This window comes from Styela clava, chromosome 6, assembly GCF_964204865.1.
Source record: "Styela clava chromosome 6, kaStyClav1.hap1.2, whole genome shotgun sequence".
Lineage (NCBI taxonomy): Eukaryota > Metazoa > Chordata > Ascidiacea > Stolidobranchia > Styelidae > Styela > Styela clava.
In genome coordinates this window covers 7,484,042-7,508,241 of record NC_135255.1, presented here as the reverse complement: position 1 = coordinate 7,508,241, position 24,200 = coordinate 7,484,042, and the positions used below count along the sequence as shown (strand labels likewise).

Here is a 24,200-nt window from a genome sequence, read left to right as displayed (position 1 = left end):
GGTTTCACGGCAGCTTCAGACGCCACAAAGTGTTAAACGAGAAAATCGGTCGGAGACCGAAGACTTATCGATCGAAACTGCGGTTTCGATCCATGACTCTATAGTGACACCGCGTGTCCCATCACTAATTGATTAATAACTCGCTAATTATACGACATAATTTATCCAAAATCAATAGGCTTCTGGTCCGAAATATGATGAATGCACATGCAAAATTTGGAGCAGATTCAACAACGCCTTCGTGAGATATCGCGTGCATCTAACAGACAAACAGACAGACAAATACCTATCAACATACTTACCGATCTAAAGATCGATAAGTGATAACTGCACTTGTCTTTTCATGTAGCATTAGCATCTCATCAGTAGAGTCTAGTTTCAGCGCTAAAGAGATAAAACTGAGATACCCATGGTCGTTCTCATTCAAAGGAGAATATGATAACGAGACGCTGATGCCTTTGTACCAGGTTCACATTTATTCAAATTATTTTATTCCGATTATTTATTATTTTCAGAATCAACTCTTCGTATTGAATTCTAGTTTGCGAAGGAGCAAAATAAATAATCAAAGTTAAAAACATTTTCTATGTACAATCGATGGACCTGCTTCGTCATATTCTTGCTTCGAAATCCACATTTGTTGGAATGTTGATAGAGATGCAAGAATTGATCCTCCGATCCACACAGAATATTTTCTTTCAGGAGGAGCGATGATCTTGATTTTCATTGTACTTGGTGCAAGGGCAGTAATTTCCTTCTGCATACGATCAGCAATACCGGGATACATTGTGGTTCCACCAGAGAGAACATTGTTGGCGTACAAGTCTTTACGAATATCAATATCGCACTTCATTATAGAATTGTATGTAGTTTCGTGTATTCCAGCAGATTCCATACCTTAAATTTAATTTAATGACAATTAATAAAGCAAAACGTGCACTTTAATTTTATCAAATTAACTTCTATGGAATATATTATGAAATGCAATGTGGCATGATTACGAAGGCTATCTCGTTAGTTTTTCTAATGCTATTTCATCTCCATCGAGACTGGTCGTCAGTATTAGTTATCTACGAGATTGAAGATATATAAATCAACTTACCAATAAATGATGGCTGAAAAAGAGTTTCAGGGCATCTGAATCTTTCATTACCAATTGTAATGACCTGACCATCAGGAAGTTCGTAGCTTTTTTCGAGCGATGTAGAAGATGCAGCAGTCGCCATTTCTTGTTCAAAGTCGAGTGCAACATAGCACAATTTTTCTTTGATATCTCGGACAATTTCACGTTCAGCAGTCGTGACGAAAGAGTACCCTCTTTCTGTAAGAATCTTCATCAAGTAATCGGTCAGATCTCGTCCAGCCAAATCAAGCCGAGCAATTGCATGGGGAAGCGCATATCCTTCATAAATTGGCACATTGTGCGAAACACCATCTCCTGCATCCATAACAATACCTGTAGTTCTGCCTGATGCATACAACGACAAAACGGCCTGAATGGCTACGTACATTGCTGGAACGTTGAATGTTTCGAACATGATTTGAGTCATCTTTTCTCTATTTGCTTTTGGGTTCAATGGAGCTTCAGTTAAAAGAGTTGGGTGTTCTTCGGGCGCAACTCGTAGTTCGTTATACATTGTATGATGCCAAATCTTTTCCATGTCGTCCCAATTGGTAATGATTCCATGTTCAATCGGATATTTGAGTGTCAAAATTCCTCTCTTGCTTTGTGCTTCATCACCGACATAGCTATCTTTTTGTCCCATTCCTACCATCACGCCTTGATGTCTTGGTCTTCCGACAATGGAAGGGAAAACTGCTCTTGGAGCATCATCCCCAGCAAATCCAGATTTAACTAATCCAGATCCGTTGTCGCAGACAATTGCGGTTTGATCTTCTTCTCCGTCAGACATTGTTTAACTTAGGAATATTAATGTATTTGTAGATTAGAAGACTTGAACTGTCGAATGATGATAAAATTTGATCTACGCACTTATTTATATTACTTGATGTCTTGGATGTACGAAATTTCAACATCCCAGCTGTTTTAAATTTTTATCCAGCACTATTCACAACCTATTTTAGCATATTTTCACACATTTTCGTGACACTTAAACCGCGTGACAACTTGCACTTTTATTTAGACACCATAAAAGGGAAGATAAGATATATTACCGCGTACCACTTTACTGTATTTACTATGGCCGCGTACCACCGACAAAGCCCCTTTTTTGGCGTAAGGAAAAAGACACAAGAAACGTGCTATGGGAGTATTTTATGATGTGGCACTACATTCTTTGTGGCGTAACACGCAAAACGGACAATAACATGCCCATATCGCTTCATTTAAGGTGGGCAATAGCGGAAGAGGGCGATCTTTAAAGACAAGGACTGGTAGCGGACCAGCGCTATAGACGTTTCCACGACCATTGACCCCGGAAAAATTATCCCTATACTTTACTATTGCAAACTTTATGCTTATTCTGAAAGTGTTGGGGCATATAAACTGGTTTACGTGTTTGAAACCATCATTTGTATTAAAATTAGTCAACCATGTACCGTTTGCAGGTACTGATATATATATATATAGCTAAGTTTAGCCTTGTCCATCGCAGCATTTACGAGATTCATTATTAATTACTGCAAATAAATTAAAGCTCCGCGGAAGACATAATGACATTTAAGTTAATTAATTCACAATTATTTTCTTGAAACAAAACTAACACTGACAAATATCACTCGAAACTACAAAAACGAGGCAATGTTTGCAACCATGCTTGAATATCTGTTTGGGCGACGGAAGTGTCTGAGCAGCTGGGTGCGAAAATGCAATTGTTACGTGTTGCGACATTATTGACTTATTGCTGATTGGTTATGGTTACGGGAATGAACAAGAAAACTGAAGCTTGGGGAAACATCCATAAACGATGTTCAGCGAGTACATACAGTAAGAAATATAAAGCGTTGCCGGCATATTTTAGCCAACTGAAAGGTTAATTGTTGCAATAATTCAAATCTGCTCGCGTACCACTTGAAAAGCTCCCGCAGACCACTAGTGGTACACGTACCACAGGTTGAGAACCACTGCTATAAACCAAACTGTTTTTATCACAAATACTTGTTTTACAGCAAAATGCTCTTGCTATTTTTCATATGCGGAAAAATTTCATTCGGCGATATTTCCTGCGGCACAATTGCACACACGAACTTGAGCACGCATAGACGCTTGTACCCATATACATTTACACAAACGGAATTTTCACTCACGTACATTTGCAGACATGGACATTTTCATGCACAGACATCGGCACCCGTGAATGTTTGAATCCACAGTCATTTTTACCGGTGAATATTTAATATATATATATATATATTGGAAATTGAGGGGGTTAACAAACTGTAAGTATAATCATTGCGAGTAATAATCCCTCTTTTGCCCTTTGTTGGTTATTTTCTTTCCACGAAATCGCAAACGTTAGTCAAATTTACAGTTGTGTTCGGTTAGTTCACGCCGGAAATTTTATCGATATGAAAACTGAATACTGATAAATTCGTCAAATCGAGTTAGGATTCACCCAACAACATAATACCAAAACGCTCCACAGTTCCATTTCGTGTCCAATAATAATAAGAGATCGAAACAGTCCTAGCTCGCGATTACGTCATTCGTTGATATTGCCGATTTTTTCGTCGATGATTATTTTCCTGTTGCGCAAAATAGTCAGTCCATGGCCGATATGAGTATTAACAAGGGTTTGCCATATTAATGTAATTATTTTTAACGTAACTCGCCGTTGCGCCTGGTTCCATTACATTTGAAACAACTTACATTTGAACCCACGACAATTGCCCCTGCATATTATTGTACCTATGGAAATTTTTTTGTTTCACGGATATTTGAACATATACTAACCCTAACCCAAGGGTCTTAGCACCCGCATATAAATTGAACCTGCGGATATACACATGGGTTCAAATGTACGGTCACCGTTGCGTCTACCTACGATTACAATAAAATAAAAGTATTATTGCTCTGAAATACTGCAATCTGCGTACATAAAAATATATGGTGTAATTCCCGAATATAATTAGATATATTCGCATTTTTGCGATCTTGGAAAATTGTTAAATTTAAGCCGCTCAATAATATTTTCAAGATATCACCGTTAGCAAAATCCCAAGGTCGACGATAAAATTTTACATTATTACATTGATTAGTATCATCATCATAATGAGAAATTAAGTCGTGTGCAATCCGCTGGTATTTTAATAATGGATTGGATCAACTCCAGGTGACTACGGTATAGTTTCCGATTGAAAATTGCGAAATTTTGCGATTTAACCACGTATAAAATAGAGTTTTTTATCTGTCGCGGCACTCCTAAAACATATTTTATAGTTTTTTCATTTTACATATACATATATTATGATACCGCTTTTTATTCTTAATATTTACATCCTTATTTTTCAGTTGAAATTAGATTTGCTTTTTCAATCCAGGTTGTATTTAGCGCCTGAAACAATTAATTTTTCCAGCATTTCCATATTTGCCTATTAACATCATGTAATTAACTGTCTTTTCGGCAATTCCCTCCTATGAAAAAAATCTGAGAATCGCCTCTTTTAACGGCGTGAATTAAATTGAAGAATTAAATGCGCCGGGTGGATCTTCCATCGCTTCTGGAATATGCATATCAGTGAACGTGCAGTTGCATATATGGGCGTGGGGACTAAACATGAGACGGCCGACTGAAGATTATATTTATTTAACTCAGATGACTTCTTTCGCGGCAGTTCGATATAGTTTGTCGATTATAATCTTTCCTACTACACCGTACGGTATATTCTCGTTTGTATTGGAGTTAAAAACAAATGTAAAAATATCTTTCCAAAATGATTGAACAGCTACTACGGCACCATTTTGCAATGAAATACCAGATACGACATATCTTGGTGACAATTGTGGTAGTGCAGTCTGAAACGTATTTTTCTTTTTTTACGTTATGACGTCATGAACTTTCTATTGAACACTCTATTTACGTCCATGACTTATTATTACTCGTATTCGTCGAATCTCTGTAATACCGGACCCGTGTCACGGACCATAGTGTACGTTTTTATGCTTTGTATATATATTTTATGCTTATATACTATTATGCTAACCCCTTATTAGATGCTGTGTTAACATCCGAATATGTATTATCCGACTCGTACAACCCATTACACGTGCGACAGAAAATATTTCTCTTGCTTTCTTCGTCGGGCTAGGGGTCGGCTGCTTCTTGGTTGTGTCTGCTGCTTCTTTTGTTTCAAGTGTAGAGTTGCGGTATCGATAAATAACCAATCCGAAATTTTGAGTCTTCTGATATATTAACTATCACAGTAGCAAAACCCAAACTGTGACACCCGTCCCGTCATTAAATAGTATATGTCACACATTCAAGAAAACAGCTATGTGGCAGTGAATTCCACATATATAATTGAAGTATTTGGAAGAACGGGTGAGAACTCACAGCCAACCGAGTTTGACGACTGCGTGAGATATCGCGTGCATCTAACAGACAAACAGACAGACAAATACCTATCAACATACTTACCGATCTAAAGATCGATAAGTGATAACTGCACTTGTCTTTTCATGTAGCATTAGCATCTCATCAGTAGAGTCTAGTTTTAGCGCTAAAGAGATAAAACTGAGATACCCATGGTCGTTCTCATTCAAAGGAGAATATGATAACGAGACGCTGATGCCTTTGTACCAGGTTCACATTTATTCAAATTATTTTATTCCGATTATTTATTATTTTCAGAATCAACTCTTCGTATTGAATTCTAGTTTGCGAAGGAGCAAAATAAATAATCAAAGTTAAAAACATTTTCTATGTACAATCGATGGACCTGCTTCGTCATATTCTTGCTTCGAAATCCACATTTGTTGGAATGTTGATAGAGATGCAAGAATTGATCCTCCGATCCACACAGAATATTTTCTTTCAGGAGGAGCGATGATCTTGATTTTCATTGTACTTGGTGCAAGGGCAGTAATTTCCTTCTGCATACGATCAGCAATACCGGGATACATTGTGGTTCCACCAGAGAGAACATTGTTGGCGTACAAGTCTTTACGAATATCAATATCGCACTTCATTATAGAATTGTATGTAGTTTCGTGTATTCCAGCAGATTCCATACCTTAAATTTAATTTAATGACAATTAATAAAGCAAAACGTGCACTTTAATTTTATCAAATTAACTTCTATGGAATATATTATGAAATGCAATGTGGCATGATTACGAAGGCTATCTCGTTAGTTTTTCTAATGCTATTTCATCTCCATCGAGACTGGTCGTCAGTATTAGTTATCTACGAGATTGAAGATATATAAATCAACTTACCAATAAATGATGGCTGAAAAAGAGTTTCAGGGCATCTGAATCTTTCATTACCAATTGTAATGACCTGACCATCAGGAAGTTCGTAGCTTTTTTCGAGCGATGTAGAAGATGCAGCAGTCGCCATTTCTTGTTCAAAGTCGAGTGCAACATAGCACAATTTTTCTTTGGTATCTCGGACAATTTCACGTTCAGCAGTCGTGACGAAAGAGTACCCTCTTTCTGTAAGAATCTTCATCAAGTAATCGGTCAGATCTCGTCCAGCCAAATCAAGCCGAGCAATTGCATGGGGAAGCGCATATCCTTCATAAATTGGCACATTGTGCGAAACACCATCTCCTGCATCCATAACAATACCTGTAGTTCTGCCTGATGCATACAACGACAAAACGGCCTGAATGGCTACGTACATTGCTGGAACGTTGAATGTTTCGAACATGATTTGAGTCATCTTTTCTCTATTTGCTTTTGGGTTCAATGGAGCTTCAGTTAAAAGAGTTGGGTGTTCTTCGGGCGCAACTCGTAGTTCGTTATACATTGTATGATGCCAAATCTTTTCCATGTCGTCCCAATTGGTAATGATTCCATGTTCAATCGGATATTTGAGTGTCAAAATTCCTCTCTTGCTTTGTGCTTCATCACCGACATAGCTATCTTTTTGTCCCATTCCTACCATCACGCCTTGATGTCTTGGTCTTCCGACAATGGAAGGGAAAACTGCTCTTGGAGCATCATCCCCAGCAAATCCAGATTTAACTAATCCAGATCCGTTGTCGCAGACAATTGCGGTTTGATCTTCTTCTCCGTCAGACATTGTTTAACTTAGGAATATTAATGTATTTGTAGATTAGAAGACTTGAACTGTCGAATGATGATAAAATTTGATCTACGCACTTATTTATATTACTTGATGTCTTGGATGTACGAAATTTCAACATCCCAGCTGTTTTAAATTTTTATCCAGCACTATTCACAACCTATTTTAGCATATTTTCACACATTTTCGTGACACTTAAACCGCGTGACAACTTGCACTTTTATTTAGACACCATAAAAGGGAAGATAAGATATATTACCGCGTACCACTTTACTGTATTTACTATGGCCGCGTACCACCGACAAAGCCCCTTTTTTGGCGTAAGGAAAAAGACACAAGAAACGTGCTATGGGAGTATTTTATGATGTGGCACTACATTCTTTGTGGCGTAACACGCAAAACGGACAATAACATGCCCATATCGCTTCATTTAAGGTGGGCAATAGCGGAAGAGGGCGATCTTTAAAGACAAGGACTGGTAGCGGACCAGCGCTATAGACGTTTCCACGACCATTGACCCCGGAAAAATTATCCCTATACTTTACTATTGCAAACTTTATGCTTATTCTGAAAGTGTTGGGGCATATAAACTGGTTTACGTGTTTGAAACCATCATTTGTATTAAAATTAGTCAACCATGTACCGTTTGCAGGTACTGATATATATATATATAGCTAAGTTTAGCCTTGTCCATCGCAGCATTTACGAGATTCATTATTAATTACTGCAAATAAATTAAAGCTCCGCGGAAGACATAATGACATTTAAGTTAATTAATTCACAATTATTTTCTTGAAACAAAACTAACACTGACAAATATCACTCGAAACTACAAAAACGAGGCAATGTTTGCAACCATGCTTGAATATCTGTTTGGGCGACGGAAGTGTCTGAGCAGCTGGGTGCGAAAATGCAATTGTTACGTGTTGCGACATTATTGACTTATTGCTGATTGGTTATGGTTACGGGAATGAACAAGAAAACTGAAGCTTGGGGAAACATCCATAAACGATGTTCAGCGAGTACATACAGTAAGAAATATAAAGCGTTGCCGGCATATTTTAGCCAACTGAAAGGTTAATTGTTGCAATAATTCAAATCTGCTCGCGTACCACTTGAAAAGCTCCCGCAGACCACTAGTGGTACACGTATAGCAACTAACCCCCAAATGTACCCCATTTCATGTTTAAATCATCAAAACAAAGTTAATTTTTCCCAAAATTCGAACAAAGACTTTCGTAGGAATCAAATTACACCAGTTTAAGAAACATAACATGTTCCACCCAGTCATTATCAAATTAAAATTTATATTCTCAAGACCTTTGGCACTGATTGAAATAATTATATCTAAGTTCCCATCCGTACGATGTACATAATTACCCTCATTGAGATAATAGGAGTTTCTGTTTATAACGTGAATCACGAGCTCACGTTTACAGTATTTAATAAGATTTATGATGGACGTATAAATACGACTCGTTATCTTTCAAGGGGAAGACGATGTAAACCATTCTGAGCTAGTCTGAATAAATGTTATAAGATTAATATTCTGTGTGTTGTGGAAATTTACGAATAAAAACATATAGAGATTTTTAACGCATCTTCATTCACGTGGGCGTTGAAGCTGAAGGGTGAACGAGTGACTTGCAAGTCAGAGACAATCTACGAAATAGCAATATACGGTAACCTCACATTCATCTAACAACCATATATGCTATAAATGGAAATAATATATGCTATAAATGGTGACCCCGACGTGATTTGAACACGCAACCTTCTGATATGGAGTCAGAATGAAAAACCTAATCAAAAACAAACTGTTGAAAACAATGAACGATATGGACTGTTTTACGGTAAATTACGCGCTCTATTCCAAACAATAGAGATATTTTCGCGCATACATAATGGATATACAGATCAGGAGGATGTAAATCTACAATTTGTTTCATGATTTGCAGGTTTTTCTCCTCATTGAGACAGACATTTTTCATTCTTCCACTAATACTAAGGTAAAGTACTTCTTTGTCTTCTTAAATATACATGGCGTTTTATTCGGTTTTCAATTTTTATAAATTAATTAATAGTAACTACTTTGAATAATCTAATTTCAAATACCTTTTAAGAGATTTATATTATTGAATATTTGTGGTTAGAATTTCTTTTCGATTGAATAGATTTCGTTGGAATTAAAATGCTTTCTAAAAGTAGATTCGAGCGAGTCATACTTTTAAATATTTACAAAGCCGTCATATAGAACGGTGAAATAATAAGCTCGTTAAACAAAAATTGTATCCAAAAGCGTTATTTTTTCAAAAAAGCCCTGAGATGGCATAAACTTGAAAATGCGTTTTTTCATCCCGACACGGGACAAATATATAGACCAACTAGGTCGCAACGCGTTTATTCTTCCCGACATGGGACAAGCATATATAGACCAACTAGGTCGCAACGCGTTTTTTCTTCCCGACATGGGACAAGCATATATTGACCAACTAGGTCTACAATATCGTAACAATGCGATAAAGCGAGTATAAGTATTTTAACTTAGCGAAATACATTAAATTGAAAATATGTTTTAACCGTCCAAACCAAAATTTTTAAAATAAAAATACGCCATCCTTCTGTAATTCTACTTTACAATCTTTACTCTTTCTATAAACTCTTCTTTATTTCAATGTCGTGTCTCATTGTAGATCATATACATGTAAATATTTTTTTTGACCTATATCATTAATTTTAGCATTGTGTATTGTATTTTTCTATATATTTTCAATTTATTAGAGGGTGCCAAATCTTTAAACTTCCAGTTAGTAAGATGGGGAGATAATATAGCAACTAACCCCCAAATGTACCCCATTTCATGTTTAAATCATCAAAACAAAGTTAATTTTTCCCAAAATTCGAACAAAGACTTTCGTAGGAATCAAATTACACCAGTTTAAGAAACATAACATGTTCCACCCAGTCATTATCAAATTAAAATTTATATTCTCAAGACCTTTGGCACTGATTGAAATAATTATATCTAAGTTCCCATCCGTACGATGTACATAATTACCCTCATTGAGATAATAGGAGTTTCTGTTTATAACGTGAATCACGAGCTCACGTTTACAGTATTTAATAAGATTTATGATGGACGTATAAATACGACTCGTTATCTTTCAAGGGGAAGACGATGTAAACCATTCTGAGCTAGTCTGAATAAATGTTATAAGATTAATATTCTGTGTGTTGTGGAAATTTACGAATAAAAACATATAGAGATTTTTAACGCATCTTCATTCACGTGGGCGTTGAAGCTGAAGGGTGAACGAGTGACTTGCAAGTCAGAGACAATCTACGAAATAGCAATATACGGTAACCTCACATTCATCTAACAACCATATATGCTATAAATGGAAATAATATATGCTATACACGTACCACAGGTTGAGAACCACTGCTATAAACCAAACTGTTTTTATCACAAATACTTGTTTTACAGCAAAATGCTCTTGCTATTTTTCATATGCGGAAAAATTTCATTCGGCGATATTTCCTGCGGCACAATTGCACACACGAACTTGAGCACGCATAGACGCTTGTACCCATATACATTTACACAAACGGAATTTTCACTCACGTACATTTGCAGACATGGACATTTTCATGCACAGACATCGGCACCCGTGAATGTTTGAATCCACAGTCATTTTTACCGGTGAATATTTAATATATATATATATATATATATATATTGGAAATTGAGGGGGTTAACAAACTGTAAGTATAATCATTGCGAGTAATAATCCCTCTTTTGCCCTTTGTTGGTTATTTTCTTTCCACGAAATCGCAAACGTTAGTCAAATTTACAGTTGTGTTCGGTTAGTTCACGCCGGAAATTTTATCGATATGAAAACTGAATACTGATAAATTCGTCAAATCGAGTTAGGATTCACCCAACAACATAATACCAAAACGCTCCACAGTTCCATTTCGTGTCCAATAATAATAAGAGATCGAAACAGTCCTAGCTCGCGATTACGTCATTCGTTGATATTGCCGATTTTTTCGTCGATGATTATTTTCCTGTTGCGCAAAATAGTCAGTCCATGGCCGATATGAGTATTAACAAGGGTTTGCCATATTAATGTAATTATTTTTAACGTAACTCGCCGTTGCGCCTGGTTCCATTACATTTGAAACAACTTACATTTGAACCCACGACAATTGCCCCTGCATATTATTGTACCTATGGAAATTTTTTTGTTTCACGGATATTTGAACATATACTAACCCTAACCCAAGGGTCTTAGCACCCGCATATAAATTGAACCTGCGGATATACACATGGGTTCAAATGTACGGTCACCGTTGCGTCTACCTACGATTACAATAAAATAAAAGTATTATTGCTCTGAAATACTGCAATCTGCGTACATAAAAATATATGGTGTAATTCCCGAATATAATTAGATATATTCGCATTTTTGCGATCTTGGAAAATTGTTAAATTTAAGCCGCTCAATAATATTTTCAAGATATCACCGTTAGCAAAATCCCAAGGTCGACGATAAAATTTTACATTATTACATTGATTAGTATCATCATCATAATGAGAAATTAAGTCGTGTGCAATCCGCCGGTATTTTAATAATGGATTGGATCAACTCCAGGTGACTACGGTATAGTTTCCGATTGAAAATTGCGAAATTTTGCGATTTAACCACGTATAAAATAGAGTTTTTTATCTGTCGCGGCACTCCTAAAACATATTTTATAGTTTTTTCATTTTACATATACATATATTATGATACCGCTTTTTATTCTTAATATTTACATCCTTATTTTTCAGTTGAAATTAGATTTGCTTTTTCAATCCAGGTTGTATTTAGCGCCTGAAACAATTAATTTTTCCAGCATTTCCATATTTGCCTATTAACATCATGTAATTAACTGTCTTTTCGGCAATTCCCTCCTATGAAAAAAATCTGAGAATCGCCTCTTTTAACGGCGTGAATTAAATTGAAGAATTAAATGCGCCGGGTGGATCTTCCATCGCTTCTGGAATATGCATATCAGTGGACGTGCAGTTGCATATATGGGCGTGGGGACTAAACATGAGACGGCCGACTGAAGATTATATTTATTTAACTCAGATGACTTCTTTCGCGGCAGTTCGATATAGTTTGTCGATTATAATCTTTCCTACTACACCGTACGGTATATTCTCGTTTGTATTGGAGTTAAAAACAAATGTAAAAATATCTTTCCAAAATGATTGAACAGCTACTACGGCACCATTTTGCAATGAAATACCAGATACGACATATCTTGGTGACAATTGTGGTAGTGCAGTCTGAAACGTATTTTTCTTTTTTTACGTTATGACGTCATGAACTTTCTATTGAACACTCTATTTACGTCCATGACTTATTATTACTCGTATTCGTCGAATCTCTGTAATACCGGACCCGTGTCACGGACCATAGTGTACGTTTTTATGCTTTGTATATATATTTTATGCTTATATACTATTATGCTAACCCCTTATTAGATGCTGTGTTAACATCCGAATATGTATTATCCGACTCGTACAACCCATTACACGTGCGACAGAAAATATTTCTCTTGCTTCCTTCGTCGGGCTAGGGGTCGGCTGCTTCTTGGTTGTGTCTGCTGCTTCTTTTGTTTCAAGTGTAGAGTTGCGGTATCGATAAATAACCAATCCGAAATTTTGAGTCTTCTGATATATTAACTATCACAGTAGCAAAACCCAAACTGTGACACCCGTCCCGTCATTAAATAGTATATGTCACACATTCAAGAAAACAGCTATGTGGCAGTGAATTCCACATATATAATTGAAGTATTTGGAAGAACGGGTGAGAACTCACAGCCAACCGAGTTTGACGACTGAAAACTTTTCTTGGATGAACAAGTTTACGAAAGCTCAGAAGAACACAGACCATTACAATATCTTTAAAATAAGCACAGCATTTCTTTGATGGAAAATAGTTCTCGATCCAGAAGCCTGTTGGAAACTAATTCTATTTTTATCAAAACGTTGTAAACTCTAAAATGTGAAATCAAACCGCTAGTTGGCAATAATGAGTCGATGGAGTTAGTTCTTGATTGTTTCCAGAATAATGGGGAGTTAGTAAACTACAATCGACTTCTGTAAATCTATTTAAACATTTTACTTCGCTACCATTAAACGGAAGAAACAATAACCTGACGAACATCTATAAAAAATTATTGAATTGATTTTTATTTTGCCAAAACATTTCGAGCGCCGCCTGTGACCCAGTTGATCATATTAAAATAGTTTGGATATCACCAGTTTTGGACTGAAAACATGGCGGGAGATTTGAGTTTAATAAATCCGTTATTAGCCCACGTATAAGGACGAATATGCAGTGCACAGGAAATTTTATCACGCGAATTCACTGTCCTCAAACAATAGCTTACAAATTCAAACTGTAACTCTAACAGGGGAAACAATGGGAGAATTAATGACAAATATCGTTTCTTAAGAATAAAATATTATTTCGCTTGGCGCAGAATTCAGACGTAAATAATTTTACATTGACTCGATATAGCCATAAATAGTATTTAAAGCAACAAATTTTATATTTTCGTTTATGAATAAAGAATATGGATTATTCTAGCATAGCATCAAAATCAGCAGCAGCAATTAGGGGCAAACTATCCTCCGTTTCGTTTGATTTTCAGTGAAATACCGGACACTTGCACATTAGCAGAGTGTTACAAAATCTAGCTAGCAAACGTATAGATAACCTTTTTACCGCGAGTGGTACTGTCATATGTTCATAAGTTACCCACTCTTTTCAGCCGTGCGTTATATATTTTATACATAGTACATTGTTAGGGAATATGGTGTCGGTATCGAATTGAATTAGAGTCGGTACACCCGTAGTATGTCAACCAAGATGGCGGACACCGGAACGTGGTATCACTGGTATGTGTATTGTACAATGTACAATTTAAAATCAGACTGAAAGACTAATCCAGACTCAAATCAAAATCATGAATACTTTCGATGACAACAAAATTTATTTTTTCACTTATGTATATTTTACAATTATATGAATATTATATGATTACTTTTATTTGTACTATAATATATAGTTTGAACGAGCACGTTCACGGCTGTAACAGGTTGATGTATTAATATATATATCGTCCAATTAGTTATAAACACGTCTTACTCAGAGAAAGCAAATTTATGTTCAAACACATCTAGGTGCCGTATTTGGGCAACCATTTTTGAAAGCTAATTCATAGATTCTTTTCATTATCTCATTCGCGTCTTGGTTGACCACGTTTTCATCGCTGCCCAGAAGTTTATCCCAGGTAAGCTTGGCAAAGTTGTTTGATGCAGCCACAATGATCTAAAAGTGTTCTCAAATAAGTTATATTGGAATGAAGATATCTTGTACAGAAATAAGGTAATATACGCTTTATTTTTCTGCAAAAATTCAACGACAAATGATTATAATCTAATTACATGTTCATATTCAACTTTTTCAAAGCTGTCTTCCATATTGAAGGCATACTTTACAAATAGTATTAATTCTGTATGTTACAAATATAACAAATATAAAAGTTTTCGATATGATTTACCAAGGATATCTGCGGTAATTTTTAAATATTTTTATATAAAACATAGGTTTGATTTAGTAATCAAGAAATAAAGTTACTAAATGCCACATAGTGGCTCTTGATGTGTCTTGTTATGATGACACTCTTCAAAACTAACTATCAAAGCACTATTCCAGTCGTCAAACTTTCAATTGCCGCTCACTATATATGGCGTCATAATGTCCATGTTTATTTATTTTTGCTTAATCGCCACGCTAACAAAATTGATATTTATATTAACGTCGTGTATTTACAAATAAATACTCTCTCTTACATTAATCCCACGATCCAGAATTCTTGCTATTGATCCTTTTCTCACATTATCAGGAGCGTCATCAGCTGCGATAATCAAAAAACTTGCGGCGTTGCTGTCAACTCCCTCAAACAATTGATCGTTAACATAATCCAGTGCGCCTCTGGTGTCCGATTCTGTTAGAAGTATTATAACACAGTTCATTATTGCTATATATATAGAAAAACTAATTATCTAAAAGAACTATAGTAAATACTATATAACACGGAAAAACTATTTGAAAGCGATTATTTTGAAACTAGGGCCCCGGTTAATTTAGTTGTCCTATCCTCACCCATGGTAAGGATGTAGGTGTTAAAGTTGGGTAGCCATATAAACTAATACTTTGAAACCATATTCTCGCATATTTTTCAATCCTCAGATAAAGTTATATGTAGTTTTTACACTTTGGTGACCTGATTGAGCAACTTTGGACAGTCAGTGAAAGATCAGCTAGACGGAAAAATATATGTCATTCTTTTTGGCAAACGACCATAAAATATGACTCACTTAATCCAGGCGTAACTTCCCATTTTTCCATCTGTTTCACTATGTTATCAATGGCTGCCATGTTTTCCAATTTCTCTCTAGGAATTACCGTAGAGTCATCAACCTCATCACCGTACGCAAATGTGGAGAAATATGCTTGGTTTTCTTGTCCTACCAACTGAGTAAGTAGCATCTTGGTAAATCCTACAATTGATTCAAGATTTTTACGAAATCTTAAGTCAGCGATTTGCCCTATGTGAAAATCAGATCGGCATTCCGCGCAACAAAAATCCTTTAGTAGTGAAAATCTTGGAATTTCTTTCACACCGTTTTCTGTCCTTTGTTCCTGTACACGACAATCTATACTCCTAACTTTTGGAGCATAGCCTTGCGTGCATTCAAGGGTACAATACGACCCAATAGATGCACCACTTGAACATGTCACTGTTCCCCTACTCGGGGTTGGTGGAATTGCAAGGCATTCACTCAAAACACATTCAGGAACTGCTTTGTCCCAAATTCCTACTTTCCCTCCTTTAGTTCCTTCTTCGCAAATCAAAGTATCGGTGTGCGACAAACTATATTTTGGATTACATTCGAAATTACATCGTGATTCGTATTTGTTTCCATTACTACATTTCGGTTGGTTTCCGTTTTCAGGTATATTTAATGGAGGACATGTTATGACAAAACACCTAGGTGCGGCGTTAGCGCTCCATTTGTTTCTTGATGTACACGTTATCTCCGATTCACCTTCAAGATAGTATCCGGGCTCTAAACAGGAGTATATGCACGTTGTTCCAATGGTGTATTGCTTATCATCAGCCATGGAGTTACACTCAGCTCTAACGGTGAATCTGTCGTGCCAAAGCATGGAGCAGGTGTCTGCTACGCAAGAGGGCGCCTCAGAACTCCATTCCACTATGCCATCACCATCATTTTTGATATCCCGACAAGTTATTCTATCAAATCCGCGTAGCTGGTAACCGTCATCGCAAGAAAATTGGCAAACGCTTCCCATATAGGCTTCATTGTCACACGTAACCGACCCGTGTTCTGGATCTACTTGTGCTTCTTGGCAATAATATCTTGTACTGCAGGTAGCGGGATCAGCACTCCATTTGCCAATACCGTCTCCAGCTGGGTCAGGCTCGCAACGATTGAATAATAACCATGATTTGATATTATCCATATCGTATCCAGCGTCGCATGTGAATGTACAAGTGCTGCCTACATTATTCTCATTTGTACAGTATACTTGACCATTTAGCGGTGCTTCTCTTGCAGGTTCACATTTAATGGGGGCGCAATTCACCGTTTCGACAGACCACACTCCAACGCCGTCTCTGTTGTTTAGATTGTCTGCACACACTGATTTCAGCGTCGTTTCGCGAACGCCAACAAGATCAAAGCCAGCGTTACAAGAGAACGTACAACTACTACCAACGCTTCCATCTCCGACGCATGCCACGCTTCCATCAGAAGGTATCTGCAGCCTGGGACATGTGATTTTGAAGCACTTAGGCGGAGGACCGTTCCATTCTATAACTTCGCCATTTTCAACACATTCAATTTGTTCGATTCTCTCTACATCTTCGTTTATAATGTCATATCCTTCGTTGCACACATAGGTACACACGCTGCCAAGGAAATTTCTGTTTGTGCATATCAATCTTCCATTGGGTGGTTTTATCAACTCTGGCCTACACAATGCCCTTGAGCACTTGCCAAACTTTTCAGACCATCTTCCCTGCCTGGTTGCATCATTAATGGACTCACATGTAGATGTGGAACTACCTATCAGTCTGTAACCTTTTTTACATCTTGACAAACAGGTGCTGCCAAAAGATCTGTCATCGGTACAGTCATCGATACGGTTTTTATCTTGTGGGGGTTTCTGACATGTACCTTTTATACACGTGGGAACAGATATACTCCAACTACCACCAGGAAGACAGAAGACACTCTCTGCTCCAGTCAAAAAGTATCCAGGGTCACATTTGAAAGCACATACTGTTCCAATATGATTATATGTTGTTTTATCTTTATGCTCACCTTTGTTTTCACAGACCATACTTCCGAATACTGGTGCAGCTATTCTTTTCTGACACAAAACTGTCTTTTCCGCTTGTTCACTTCTGATTGCTGGCAAACAGGCCGCATACGTTCTCGGTTCCCAATAACCTTGATCTGTCCCATTAGTGCAGACAATCGTTCTTGGTCCTTGACGTCGGTAGCCTCTGTTGCATTTGACAATGCATTTAGTACCGTAGTTAATTCCTTTTGGACAAGTTACCATACCGTTTCCAGGATTCTGAGGTCTTTTACATGTCACTACTGAAAAAGGATAAACTGCCTTTCATTTTTTATTCTGTAAAATAAGCACCTGACTAACGGTATAATATATTGTTTGGATGCACAGGCTTGTGGAAATGATCATTCACTACTTTCGATGATGAAATTCGTAATTCATGATTGAAGATATTGCAATTTATATTCTTATCGCGGGCATAATTAAGTATGTGAATTAATTATATAAGATACGTTTTAGTAGGTATTCTGTGAAAATAATCTGCAATAATCTATTCTAATAAATATAGTATGATTGTCACGGATTCCAAATTTAAAAAGAACGTTTTATGAACACTATTTTATGTTTACCGTCTTTACATTCCAGCTGTGGCCCATTGCAAGAGTCTGTATCACAACAACATCGGCAGATTGATTGATCCTTCATGCTCTGGCATTGCGTAGGATACATCCCAACATTCTTATAAAAAGTGAGATAAGCCTTATTAATTTTGATTCAAATGACGTTCCCTACCTCATATGTTAGATTAGATATCTTGATTATGTGAAGGTATTTCTATGGGATCTAGGCCAAATTTCAGTGTTTTTCTATCACCTCCTAGACTTAGAGTATATGAATTGCGCAAGTATACAGTTCTTCCGGATAAGATTACGTCACAACATTGGGAATATAATGCTTTGCTCTGTCTTTATTGAATCAGGGAGGATTGAAATATAAGGTTGGATGCTGGTGCTTGTGAACGTAAAACTGAGGAACGTCGGTATCGCTTCACTTCTTGGAAAACAGAACTCAGCGCTTGGATTCGTTATGATATTAATGTAAAATTGATGTTTTCGTCCTGGTCTAAATAGACGCAAAAACTTACAAAACTATCGGTTTACCAACTTCATTTCTCATGTATCCTGCAGCGCAACAGTGATGTTATGGGCATGCTCGCATCGAGTTATGTTAGGGCGACTAGAAGTGTGAGAATTCTTGACTAATTTCTAGAGTTCTATAACAACCTTTAAACTAACAGAAAGATATAAAGAAAATCAAATAAACGCATAGAATACTAATACAAACAGATTGTATATCCAACTGAATGATACGTCAACGTGAGATTCAAGACCAAGTCAACTATCCATTGCTCAATGGTAATTGAAGTTATTTCCCAAAGCAGAAGTTCTCAAATAATTTCCTGACATTAATATTACTTAGAAAAAGGGATGGCAGTTCTCTGCTAATGGACCATGCTAGTTGAAGGCTTTCAGATCAGAACTAGAAATCAAAACAATGTGCTATATCATTATAACTTACTTGATTATCTCGTGCGCAAATTGGACTATTTTTCCTCCTGCAACCCTTGGTTATTTCATATTTTAAACCATCATTGCTTTGTAATATCTGGTTCAGGCAAGCCTAAAACACGAATAAACGTTTAAGATACAAAAAATATGGAAATAGAAAAAATTACTTGAGTTTGTTCTGGAAATAGGCATGTGACTTAAACAGTGTAACTCTTCATTAGTACCTCAAATACTTTTTTTAATAAATTTTGAGATATGAGAATGTAAAAGTTGTGGCCTCAATTGACGTAATTTAGTATTGCTAACCACCAACGTGTAAAGGGGGAAACACTGCATATTTGAAACAAGAATTCACATTTCTTTTACCTCTCTTCGGTGATGTTAAATATCTTACACAAAACGCGTACGTCTTTGGCCTAAATTCAAATCACTTATGAAATGATGATTGGACAGCGAGGAATATGCATTCGTATTTGGTATGTTTTATGCTGGTAAGCTCCGCAGATATAATATAATGAGTTAATATGGGTATATATTGTAACTTCTAAATCTTTTCATACGTTGATCATGGCGACGAAACTTTCTCGTGAAAGTTATTTCAAAGAAAAATATTTTAAATGACCTGTGACATGAACATAAAAGTAAACGCAATTGCGAAAATCTCAAGTAAACCAGTTTTTCAGATAGTTCCAAGAAACGCTATTTTAAACTTATTTGTTTATGGTGTCTATCGGAACTTAACTCTACCGGCACTTTGACATCGCACGTTAACACTAGTCTATTAATTACAACGCAATTGAATGTGAATATAAGAAGGCTGGGCGTCATAACAGACAAAGGTCATTCTACCGCGAATCATAAAGTAAAGGTCTACTGAATAACTACACACCATAATGCCGTATACCATAAATTAAACGATTAAATATATATGTAATCAGTAGTTATCGTAACCTACATTGCAACGAAACTTGTTTTAATTCCAATGTACCACCGAGAAAACATCACCAAAAGAGATTAATATTTTCAATTAGTTAAGTTGTTTACATAATCCAGCCTTCGATACAATATTCTCAAAGACCTTCAAATATTTAAATCAACATCAAATAACTTCCTATAAATTTAAGTGCTTAAGGCTATCAGGCATAGGCGCAAGCATCGGTCTTTCATTAAACTTTTGACATCTATTTGCGTAGCTTAGATTAATTAATGTGTAACAAGTGACTCATTATATATGAATGTATTTGCTTCATGGTGGATGAAGTTATCGTTCAATACTACAAATCAGATGAAATACATACCCCAACACAAAAACTATATCATCTTTTTAGTCTTTTGGATTTTCTCTTAAAGCCAATGCTGAATTTCTCATTTTATGAAATAGTCGGACTACTCTACCACATTTTGTTCAACCACAAAATCGATGAGTGTGCGATTATTTTGCATGTCGTGGTAGCTCAAGAAAATACGAAAATGAGAATTTACTCGTTCTATAACTATATTATGTGCTACTTCAGGCGCTTACAAATACCCAAATCCTACTTTTTAATTAACGAAACTATACAGGTAAACAATATTTATTTTCACAACAAGGAGAGAGTTCGAATCAGGTTAACCAATAGCGCGTGTATGGTATCTTCTAACGTGAGAAAACATAAGTTATTTTATACAACACGTGGATTCGTTTATTCAACAACACGACATTAACATGTCCCCCAGCGATAAATGACGCTGCGTACTTAGTTTGATAGATAAGAGAGTGTTTCACGCCACGTTACCATTTAACCAGACCCGAGTATGACATCGTAGTTCCGACATAACGCTGTAATCTATTTGTCTCAGAGAAACTTTTACGAAAATAGTTTTGCACATTCGCATGACAGGAAAAATATTGCATCAAATGCTATTTTGCTCCTTCAGGCCGAAAGATCTTATTCCCAAACGTGTGGTTTTCGACGTAAGCATTCAGACGTGCGCATACGTCCTAAAAAATTCATCAAGTGAGCATGTTTTTGCAAAATAATATGAACTAGTCGTCAGCTTACTGAAAATAGACAAATATTGATCTGATTTTAAGGTGTAAACTATTTAAGCACATCAATTCTTGTGTGAAAAACTGTGTTCACTTCTGTACAAAACAGCCTATTTTTTTATTAATTTTGTTTTGTTTTCTTCGGTACTCTGAAGACATTCCATTTAGATTGAACAGCGGTAAATATATAATTTATAATAATCAACAATAACAGAATACCTGATTCGCCTTGCAGGTTTGTAAATTTCCTTTAGCGTTACATTCTTCATTGCTAGTCATCTTCTGACATGACCAACATCGCAACCCATGAACTTAAATGTTAAAAAAAGAATTTTGTTTTATTTGTTTATTTTTTTCAACAATACACTGAAGTTAAAATTATTGCATGAAAACCTACATGTATGAATATATTTGATTGCACCAAGTTTTACGACACTGATTGTTAATTTGAACAACTTTTTCGTTGTACATTTCGATTGCCAATTAAAATAGGCAATATCCAACTCAGTTTTTGAGCAGAACAGGAAAAACACGTTTGGGCAGCTACAGACGTTATTATCATTTTTGCAAAACAATTTTATAGAAAAATATTGCAAATTTTAGATTTTATCAGCGTCCCGTTGCCTGCATTAAAACAAACAAACAAACAAACTAGGTACAATGCATGGTCTTCAAAGGACTTAGATAGAAATCTGTGAAATCGGTAATGCACAAAAACTATAATTATTACCTATTTTCACAGGTGGAGGATAATTCGATTAGAAAAATAGCAAATCGCGATGTTGATGGCGTGGACGCATGCATATACTAACAAACAAACAGTTTTTAACTCAAATCACGCACATACAATAAAATTGATGTTATCATTTTTCATAAATATTGCAATGTGTCGTGGGCGACAAAAAGGCTCCAACGATATAGCTTTAATATTTTTAACAAGCGGGTTATGTAAAACAAATAACGTCACGAACAACTAAATCTTTAATAGTACACTCGATACAGTAATTGCTCAATTTTTGAAACACTTTAACAGATAATAACTTTTGGGCAGTATAGTAATATTGTTTTGTTCGCCTTGGACGCTATTAATATTTTACTTTATACATATTTAATTAAATCCAACAATAATTTAATAGCAGCGATGATTTCAATGAATAGTAGTAACTGTTTAGATCATTGTTTTTCAAATTCAAGAATTTATGATATTATTTTTATAAGCTGGTTTTATTCGCTAAAGTTTACTTATCATTTGCAGCCAAACCAATTTTTTTCACCGGCAATTTACTTGACCGACACGAACCTATAAAACATAGAAATAGGAGAAACATAGAAAGGGTTTCAACATTTAATTTATTTTTAGTCTCATCAATTAAATTCGAAATTTGTCACAAATCTAATTCCCTTCGCAGTATTCAAAATAGACGTAATATATATATAATATAAACAAATAAAACCTCAACTAACCTCCAGATCCGAAGCCAATGATGGCTAAAACGGCAAGGAATCCCCCAATCTTTGACATGATTTTTTTCTGACACGATGCAGCTTTTGCAGGCCTCGCGTATGAAATAGAACAAGAGTGCTTTGAGCAAGCTTAGACTTGCCTATTTATTCATATCGTCAAGGAAAAAAAATACTATCTTGTTTAATAATCGAGATTATGTTTCAAAAATTTCGTTAAACCTCGCGCGAACTTTCTGCGTCATAAATTTGTAAGCAGACTGGGCGCTCGAGGCGCGATTTGATCTAATACCGGTTAAGCATTGAAATAAAGGGTCTGAAACGGCTTCCACACAAGCCGTATAAATACGTGGAGATCACAATGCTGAATTTTTGCAAGTCAGTTTTGGTTCAAGGCATAACGTGAAACGATATATTTTTTTCATTAGATGGCTCTAGAACCAGCCGATACCGGTATTCAACCGGTTTAACCGTTGCTCAGAATTTGATAACTAGTATTATACATTCCATTATTAAAAATTTTGGTATATCAAAATGTGAATTCGAACGACCATACCTCAAGCGATAACAACATCAGTTAAATTGAGGAAAAAATAAAACGCAAACAGCATGTTGATAAACTCTGCAGGTATGCTGTAGTTACAACAATGGTATAAAACGATTAAATGTGGGTGCATTTCTAAGTATAGCATCAATCAAATACTGTTCCATTATACGAAGATGCTCAGCGCACCTGAAGGGTAGCTATGTGTTATGTCAGAAAAACAACTTACTTCGGTTAATTATCGCAGAAATATTCAGTTTCTGCAATACTGGCTCAGATGTTACTAAGTAATTTTGTTTATTGTCATTGGCGTCGCAACCTGGAAGTTTGAATATGCAAACGACAGTCCCCTTTTTATTAGAAACATTCGATGAGATTTTTAGTCACATAAAATCAGCGGGGCTCACTGAGAAAAATTTAAAGTTAAACACCGATAGCTATCGCATTACGAATATGAAACGATGTGCGAGAAACAAGACATTTAGCTGATTTTGTTAAATAAACTGAATTGTCATATCTACTTTTCATTAAAAATGTTGATTGCCAGGATATTGCTGATATAATTACAACAATAATTATATACCAAACTTATTTACGTATAAGGTGTTGTTAAACCACTTTCGAAATCGTGATTTGTACTTTACTAGACTGGATTTAGTGAAGTGTCGAACGACGTCAAAACTAAATGTCAAGGAAGTATATATACAATAAAACTACCAAAAACAACAATTATTCTAGAAATGTATGTAAAAGCATAATTAAATTTTGCCGGGTTTAGCACCATTAAATGTCATCTAAACAATTAACAAAATATCACTTGTTAGTTCTAATCGCCACAGTATGTCTTTAATCCGACCGTGAGAGATGATTGATAAATCTAAATAAACATGAACTACTCACGGATGAATAATGCTTGCGACATTAGGT

The 24,200-nt window shown here is 35.9% G+C and overlaps 3 protein-coding genes across 3 annotated transcripts; all 3 read right to left on the bottom strand.

The window, feature by feature from the left end:
• Positions 1–453: 453 nt before the first annotated feature.
• LOC144411752 (actin, muscle) lies at positions 454–1,971 on the bottom strand. Its single transcript, XM_078114004.1, has 2 exons — positions 1,103–1,971; positions 454–897 (listed from the first exon to the last, which is right to left on the bottom strand). The coding sequence occupies exons 1-2, from the start codon at positions 1,911–1,913 to the stop codon at positions 572–574; spliced, it is 1,137 nt and encodes a 378-aa protein (XP_077970130.1). The 5' UTR covers positions 1,914–1,971; the 3' UTR covers positions 454–571.
• A 3,777-nt stretch (positions 1,972–5,748) lies between these two features.
• LOC120331632 (actin, muscle) lies at positions 5,749–7,267 on the bottom strand. Its single transcript, XM_039398742.2, has 2 exons — positions 6,398–7,267; positions 5,749–6,192 (listed from the first exon to the last, which is right to left on the bottom strand). Exons 1-2 carry the CDS (start codon positions 7,206–7,208, stop codon positions 5,867–5,869), a joined length of 1,137 nt encoding a protein of 378 aa, XP_039254676.2. The 5' UTR covers positions 7,209–7,267; the 3' UTR covers positions 5,749–5,866.
• Positions 7,268–14,248: 6,981 nt separating this feature from the next.
• Positions 14,249–22,941, bottom strand: LOC120331630 (P-selectin-like). The gene is made up of 7 exons (XM_039398739.2): positions 22,733–22,941; positions 21,488–21,579; positions 19,250–19,351; positions 18,301–18,409; positions 15,661–17,976; positions 15,133–15,287; positions 14,249–14,608 (listed from the first exon to the last, which is right to left on the bottom strand). The coding sequence occupies exons 1-7, from the start codon at positions 22,788–22,790 to the stop codon at positions 14,447–14,449; spliced, it is 2,994 nt and encodes a 997-aa protein (XP_039254673.2). The 5' UTR covers positions 22,791–22,941; the 3' UTR covers positions 14,249–14,446.
• Between the last annotated feature and the right edge of the window lie 1,259 nt (positions 22,942–24,200).

Coding starts and splice junctions, on each gene's coding strand:
- LOC144411752 (XM_078114004.1), bottom strand. CDS start 1,913: ATGTCTGACGGAGAAGAAGATCAAACCGCAATTGTCTGCGACAACGGA. Junction 898..1,102: donor TTTTCAGCCATCATTTATTG/GTAAGTTGATTT, acceptor ATTAAATTTAAG/GTATGGAATCTGCTGGAATA.
- LOC120331632 (XM_039398742.2), bottom strand. CDS start 7,208: ATGTCTGACGGAGAAGAAGATCAAACCGCAATTGTCTGCGACAACGGA. Junction 6,193..6,397: donor TTTTCAGCCATCATTTATTG/GTAAGTTGATTT, acceptor ATTAAATTTAAG/GTATGGAATCTGCTGGAATA.
- LOC120331630 (XM_039398739.2), bottom strand. CDS start 22,790: ATGTCAAAGATTGGGGGATTCCTTGCCGTTTTAGCCATCATTGGCTTC. Junction 19,352..21,487: donor AAACCTGCAAGGCGAATCAG/GTATTCTGTTAT, acceptor TTCGTGTTTTAG/GCTTGCCTGAACCAGATATT. Junction 14,609..15,132: donor TTCTGGATCGTGGGATTAAT/GTAAGAGAGAGT, acceptor GAACACTTTTAG/ATCATTGTGGCTGCATCAAA.